The following is a 7,715-nucleotide window of genomic DNA, read 5'->3' on the forward strand; positions in this document are numbered from 1 at the left end:
GATTTAATTATAACAAAACTGTAATTTATTTGCACTAAAATGTTATGTGCAGTTAGCACAAGTTTATTTATGTATAGACATCAAATATTGTTGTGTCGAGTGTTTAGTTTGCTGCTCAGTCTACCAGCACAAGGTAGACAGTGTTCTTCAATCAGCACAGGATGTGTACTCAGCAATGAAGAACCAGCACAGCTGGAATGCAGCTTACTACACAAGACAGCTATGCTCCATTATAAGCATAGTAGTTTCCCGAGTGGTCTACATCAATGGTACTATTCAACAGAAGTTAAAGACAAAGTTGAACAGAAAAGGACACGCGTCGGTGGCTGACAAGTGACCTTACAAGACCACGTGGGAATGCAGAAGTTTAACGCATGTGCAGACATGGGTTATACTTTGTCAACACCTAGGGAATACAACATTCTATTTGTTTAATCAAATAGTGGTGCCAAACCGAATTGGGGTGTTCCTGCAAATAGCTACCAAAGAGGAAAGAGGAGAGCATGCTCTCTGATGCAGTTGTCCCCACAAGTACAGACATCCTATGTACCAGTGGAAAAATAGAACCATTACACGGTTAATAGGACTACTATAAATTGTTGTATCCACTATTGTAACAACTAGTGGTGTGGGTTTATTTATTTAGAGTCAAAAACGTGTAATAGCTTTTAGTTCACCTCTTAGCTATAATCAAGGTTGGAGATCTCGGATCTCGGGGAGATCTCGTTTGGACATTTTTTGGGAGATCTCGGCATCTCGAAAAAACTCGGGGAGATCTCGGACGTTGACTTACATTGTCTTTTTAGTTTTTATAATATTAATATATACAAATAAATCAATATATGTATATTTATATACATTTTTATAAGATTTTACAAGAAAATCCAATAAATTAGCGAAAAAATCTACAACATTACGAGATTTTATGAGAGAATTCGAGAAATGATCGAGAAATTTTGAGAAATCGTGGCTTTGACCAAGTTTGAACCCATTGACCGAGAAATCTCGGGAGATGGACATCTCGTCTAGGCGGCTTTCCAAAAATGAGATCTCGGAGAGATCTCGGGGAGAAATAAGGAGATTTACAACACTGGCTATAATCTAGGTAATCTGTATCAACCAACTATTATTCCACCAAGGATAGTTGTGATTCTTTGTGATTCAATCAATAAAGAATAACTGTTGAAAATTACATGTGACTCTATTTAATTTACATGCTTGAATACTAATCGTGTTTAACTGTTAAGTTATTTAAAATAAATTGTATTCACCCCCCCTACAATACTCCCGTTGCTATCAAGGGACCAACACGGAAGTTGTAGAGCTATGTCATACGGACGTCGGGACACCTGGAACGCCTTAATCGGAGATCGTCTGAGTAAGTTATGACCAATATACTGATTCTGCAGCTTTCTACGTATTACTTGGTCGCCAAGTTAGTTTCATAAACGGTCCGTAGCCGGCGGCTTGGGATGGGTAGCCGGTGACTTCAGTTTTGATCAAGCCGGCGGCTTCATTTCATTAGCCGGGGGCTTCTGTTGCTTTTACTTGTTCTCTAAGTTCTTCGATTTTTGTCTTTTTTTCTAGAATATTCTCGAATTTCATCATTTTAACCCCCAAGCCGGCGGCTTCCATTGTTTCATGCCAGCGGCTTCATCCATTTCTGCAACTTTTTATCTATTTTTGATCCTGTTTAATAAATAACTCAAACAAAACATTAAAAATACCTTTTTTCCTTTTTTACCCATTTTTGTATGTTAAAGTACTTAAAATGTCATTAAAATGCCAAAATAGCTCCTTAAAATGTATTCAAAAACATGTATAATTTAAGAGTTATCTAATTCCCCACACTTAAACATTTGCTTGTCCTCAACCAAATAAAGATTTAAACATTTAAAAGTATACTCCCTTGGGCATTTTTATCAAATATAGTATTTAATGAGATATTTTGACAATACTTTGGTTAATCTTGTATTTTCAGTTGAAAATTATCTTCAAATTTTTTTCAAAGATTAATACTTATTTATGAATTTCACCTAGGTAATGTATCAAAAGAAATATTAAATGGGTAGTTTATATCGGAATTTGGTTTATCGCGGTGGTCATGACACGGATGAAATTGGTTTAAAAGCGGAAGCAAAATGCAAAGTCAAAAAGATGTCTAATCATTAAATTTTAGTTATTATTATAAGAACTAGTCTGAACCAGACCAAGGAGTACAAGTAGTCCTAATGTTCATTAATCCAGATTTATACAACAGTTGGTCATCATTGGACTCTTTTATTTTCTAACTAGAGCTATTAAAGGTGTGTGGTTCTCATTGGAACTCTTTTCTCTCGCTCTCATCACTCTTATTGGCCTTCATTTGGCTCTTTTAACTTTTCCAATTCTTTTGTTTTCATGCTTAGCATTAGCTTTACATTTGGCAATTTTCTAAGTTGGCCCACATTGAGACTCTTTTGTTGCCTCAGTGATCCATGCTTATTATGCCATATGATAGTGGCAATAAGTTTGCAATCGTTTCACAATATTTCGCCTAACTTCCTATCTTAAACAAGTAGTCCGATCTCGAAGTTGAGAGTAGTTCTATTAGCTTTAAGATTAAATTAATGAAAAAGACATAAGTTTGACTAATAATTTATACTTTCAAAAATATAAGGTTAGGAATGGGAATTTGGTTTTATAAGGTTATTCCTAGAAAGGTTAAGGTTTCTATGGTAATTATTTATTTCTAGCACGCATACTGGGTGCTAATGACCTGGGTAAACTGACTGAACATTGGTTTTAAAATAAAAAAGTTAACTTAAAATCTTAAAATATTTCTTTATCATTTACATTACCCTGTTTTTATGTGTTTTATATTTCTTAATCATTTATTCCATCTTAAAATTTTAAAAATTTCACCATATTAGGGAGTTAAAAAAAAAAAAAAAAAAAAAAAACTAGTTATTTTTAAGTGTATGAATTACCCATCTTCTATCGCTGTATTCTCGAGTTTATTTTTCAGCGGAAAGGAGTGGAAAAGAAAGGGGATGAGAGTGTTTTTTACTATCCTCCCTAATCCGTCCAAATATGGGCGGAGAGTGTTGTTAATAAAATATAACTGTACTATCTTTTCTAATCCTCTACTCTCTTTTCCTTTCCACTTGAAATAAAAACTCGAGAATCACTGTTATTTTTTAATCTGTCAATTTCTTTTTCTTTCTGTTATAAAAAAAACTCGAGAATGCAGTGTTAGGGAAAGTTAAGCTCGCAATCTAATTGTTCTACGTGACAGCTCCCTCACATAAAATTACTGTTCACCCTGTTATAAAATTACTGTTCACCCTGTTGGACTAATTTTTATTCCTTTTTGTGTTTCACGTTATCATGTCAGGCATCTCCATACCTCCCATCTTCTTCAACCCAATCCTCCCATCTTCTTCAACCGATACCCTTCTATTCTTCATTTTTTAGTTCATAATCAATAAATCAAATCACAAGAACAAAAAGCCCTAAAAGCTTCGTCTATTGCGTCGACTTGCACCAACATCCCTCACCAAAAAAACCTAAAGGCTTTATGTTAAAGGTATTGTAATTGTGAGCTTTTTTGCAGGTCAGCCATTCGGCACATAGTAGAATTCTTCAAAAAGTAAGTGGTTGTATGAAAGCTTTGATTTTTTCCCTACCTTTTTCTTTTCATTATTTTGGTCGGTCGATGTTAAGAAATGATTTAGGGTTTTTATTTGGTTTGTAATACCGATTGAAAGGCCGGTGTTTAACAAATTTTCGCTATCCATTTTCATCTATTGTTCTCGGTTTAAATAAACATCATCATCATCAGGTTGATGTCCGTTGCCTAATCGCTAAATTCTTTCTTTTCAGGTTTTCAAGTTTTGGAGATTCATAGTCCGGAGGTTTGCCCTAACTTTCGAATACTATAAAATTATAAGAGGTTAGTATTTCAATTTTTTTATTTTTTCGTACCACTTATTGGATCATAATTCAACTGATCATCGTAAGTTTTATCATCTTCTTAACCATTCAGTAATTAGTTGTTTGCGCTTTATTTAGTTTAAATGTTGAAATTTAATCTGCAAATTCATGTTAATTCTTGAAAACTGAAACTAGTGCTCTGCCACTCTGCTCGTGAATAATATGGTAGTATAAGATAACAAGCTGATGAATTTAAGCATATGTTATGTTGAATTACATGGCCATAAACAATCTTTCCTTTTAAACCGATTCCAGAAGGAAAATGTTGCTTCTTCTGATAAGGAGGTTTAAAGGTATCCTATTTGATATCTTTTTGTCACTTTTAGCTGTTCTCACCTTGTGGAGAAATAATGGAGGTGCGATTGATTAAGGATCTACTAAGAGGTTTAAAGGTATTCTATTTGATATTTATATGCGACAGTTTTTGGTGACTCTCTGAATCTGTGATAGTCTGCACTATATATATTATTGTCTATCTGTTCGTATGCATAGGGATGTGGCTTTGTACGCTTCACAACAAAAGTGGCTGCCGATAAAGCTCTGAGGAAGTTAAACGAGTCCATGGTAAAGATTAATTATAACTAAGTTTATTGTTAATTATAAAATCAATTTGTCTGTATTTAAGTGTTGCAAGTCCTTTTTTTCAAAGCTAACGACACCCCAGTTTTTGGCCATTCTCTATATAGGTAACAATGAACTTTTCGTTTTGGGTTAGACTTGCATCAGCAGCTACTTAGACCCGTTTAGTCACAAAATGCGGTCTGAATTGGTGAACTTACCTGTTCCATTCGTTCAGCGGGGAATTACACCAACGTATCCTTACTTCGTGGCTTTTGACTCTTTAGGTAGTACATATGATATTATAGTCACAATCTATAATTGTCATTTGTTTAAATTTTGTGTATGTTCTTGTGTTTTAAAAATACTCTTTGATGTTGTTTGTTAATGTTTTTGGCAAACTTATTATTTCCTCCTCAGTTTACAGATTTATAATTAAAAAACATAGCATATAGGTGTTTTTTATCAATTGTGTAAGCTTTTGACTCTTCAGGTAGTACATATGATATTATAGTCGCAATCTATATTTGTCATTTGTTTAAATTTTGTGTATGTTGCTGTGCTTTAAAGATAGTCTTTGATGTTGTTTGTTGATGTTTTTTTTTCTAACTTATTATTACAGGCGATTTCTTTTTAAAAACTTAGGGTTTCATCGGTTTTGCTGTTGCCTGCTATGGTTCCTTAAGTATGCGGCGGTCTGCGAAGGTTTGAAAAATCAAGGTTTTATCACTTTGCGAACGTTTGCCAAGGTTTGAAAGGTTAGTGTTTCATCACTTTGCAAAGGTCTATCTTTACCATATTTTTTTGCTCTTTTTTTTTTTTTTGTTGCTTTTTTTTCCAATTCCAAGCGTTCGTTTCTGTTTTGGTGGATGTGTTGTTGTTGCTGTTTGAAGCTATTGATAAGGGTAAGTTTGTTTGAAAGATTAGGATTTCATCAGTTTTTTAAAGGTAACGTTTCACGATCTTACAAATTTTACAATGATATGCATAGAACCTGAGCACAGGTACTGTATGTATATTTTAGAAGTCAAACCTGGATTGGCACCTCAAGAGAAAATAAGGTAACTTTCATTTGCAGTTAGCTAAAGTTTTAATGGTTTACATTCGGTTCTGTTGTAAAAGAGAACATCAGCTATGTTTTTGCAGTGCAGGGGACAACATTTGCACCTTAAAAGCAAGCAGAACCTCCACAAAACTGCTCTCTGCTGTTTCATTCGGTAATTATACAAACTAAAGCATCGAAGAGATTATCTTTCTTTTTATGAATCTTATTCCCTTATTTACTTTGTTTATTTTTAATTGAGTTTTGTGATAATTTGTCATCGAATCTGTGTGCTTTCCAATCCAAGTTCCTGCGTTTGTCATAGTTTGTTATGTATTTTTGCGCACACCAACTGTTTGATGTTTTGTCATTTTCAGTTTTACTTGCAGGACGAATACTCATGGGCCTCTATGGGAAAATAGTGCCAAATACAGCAGGTACATAATCTAATCGTATTAGAAACAGTCATATATTAAATGTTTGTATGTTTTGAGGTTCGTTATTCTGAAACACAATTGACAAATACGTCTTTTTCAGAAAACTTTCAGACTCTTTGCACGGGTAACTTCTGATCACCTCACTATGTCAGTTGCGATATATACCTATTCATTGTTATGTTTATATATCGCTCAGTTGCGATATATACCTATTTATATCAACTAATTTGAGCCATATTTAACTATTTTATCTCCTATGAGTAGGTATAAACTAAAAAAAACTGTATTTGATGGTTTGATTGCAGGTATGGCGTGGTCCTGCTTGCATATAAAAGTAACACAAAGGCCACCAATATACGTAGTTTTTTTTTTTTTTTTTTTTTTTTTTTTTTTTTTTTTTTTTTATCAATTGTGTCAAATATTTTTGTTTGCCATTTTTTTTCAAACGCGACTAAATGAATGTTTATGTATTTTAGGCACATTAGAGCTTCCTGTTATAATATTGTTGTGTCTTTTTTTGTTGGTTCACAGGGCTTCGTTTGCGTACTAACTAGTCACTTGATTTTCTGTTGGCTAACTTTGATAGTATTTTCGTATATGAAATGAGTAATATTCATTTGAATCCATAAATTAAGTTGAGATCCAAGGGACCAATGAGAGCGTGACATGTGTCACGAAAATCACATGTGATTGAAAAAAAATTCAAAAATTTTTTTCTCTGAAAAAAGAATTTTTTTTTTTTTAAAAATTTCGAAATTTTTTTTTACGAATTTTTTTTCCGAATTTTCATTTACAATCACATATGATTTACCTGCACAATCACATGTGATTGGATTGTACAATCACATGTGATTGGATTTGACATGCATAATCACATCTGATTGACATGCAGAATCACATATGATTGTAAAAAAAAAAATTCGGAAAAAAATTTCGAAAAAGAATTTTGAAAAAAAAATCCGAAATTTTTTTTTTGAAATTTGTTTTTTTTTTTTGAAATTTTTTATTTTTTTCAATCACATGTGATTTTCGCGCAACATGTCGCGCTCTCATTTGTCCCTTGAATTTCAAGCAAATTAATGGATGTAAGTGATTACAACTCATGATGTAGTATATTTTGTGCATGAAGTAACTTTATATGCCACTTCTAATGAATGTCTGAAGGTTAATTTTGAACTGTTTAATTTTTCTCCAACCCTTATATTTGTCTAATTTTTATCAATAATATTTAGCCGCGTAGCGCGTACCTTCAATCTTGTTATTAATCAAAAAGCAACAATTTTTTATAATGTAGGACAAACAAAATCAAATGTGATTCATTAATCATAAAAACCTCATTTCATTAGTCTTTTCTTAACAATTTAAAAAAAATATCTTAGGTTTTTAATTAAGTGAAGAAATCACGTCCCCCCACCACCACCACCACCACCACCACCACTTAAAATCATGCAATGTCCTCACTTGCATGAATTTATACGACAATGATAAAATAAAGGAAGTCAAAAATGTAAAAGGGTGCGAAAACATCACCGGATTTTATAAGATGTATGCGAACAGGTGAAAATATTAGCGCGAAGATCAGCATGCGCCAGTCAGCTTACTACTCAGCTTACTACTCATAGAAGGCCAACAACCGAACCGTAAAACATGCTTATTTATTAAGTCATAAGCTTGAATCAACCCCATTTTAATTTTTCCTTAGT

General features: G+C 33.1%; 1 protein-coding gene across 1 annotated transcript; it reads left to right on the plus strand.

Moving 5' to 3' along the window:
- Positions 1 to 3,368: 3,368 nt before the first annotated feature.
- On the plus strand, positions 3,369 to 6,562 carry LOC139849140 (uncharacterized). Its single transcript, XM_071838809.1, has 9 exons — positions 3,369 to 3,631; positions 3,865 to 4,367; positions 4,468 to 4,539; positions 4,640 to 5,594; positions 5,680 to 5,750; positions 5,953 to 6,012; positions 6,113 to 6,136; positions 6,318 to 6,423; positions 6,544 to 6,562. Exons 4-9 carry the CDS (start codon positions 5,512 to 5,514, stop codon positions 6,560 to 6,562), a joined length of 363 nt encoding a protein of 120 aa, XP_071694910.1. The 5' UTR covers positions 3,369 to 3,631; positions 3,865 to 4,367; positions 4,468 to 4,539; positions 4,640 to 5,511.
- The last annotated feature ends 1,153 nt before the right edge of the window (positions 6,563 to 7,715 follow it).

Source organism: Rutidosis leptorrhynchoides, chromosome 5, assembly GCF_046630445.1.
Source record: "Rutidosis leptorrhynchoides isolate AG116_Rl617_1_P2 chromosome 5, CSIRO_AGI_Rlap_v1, whole genome shotgun sequence".
Taxonomy (NCBI): domain Eukaryota; kingdom Viridiplantae; phylum Streptophyta; class Magnoliopsida; order Asterales; family Asteraceae; genus Rutidosis; species Rutidosis leptorrhynchoides.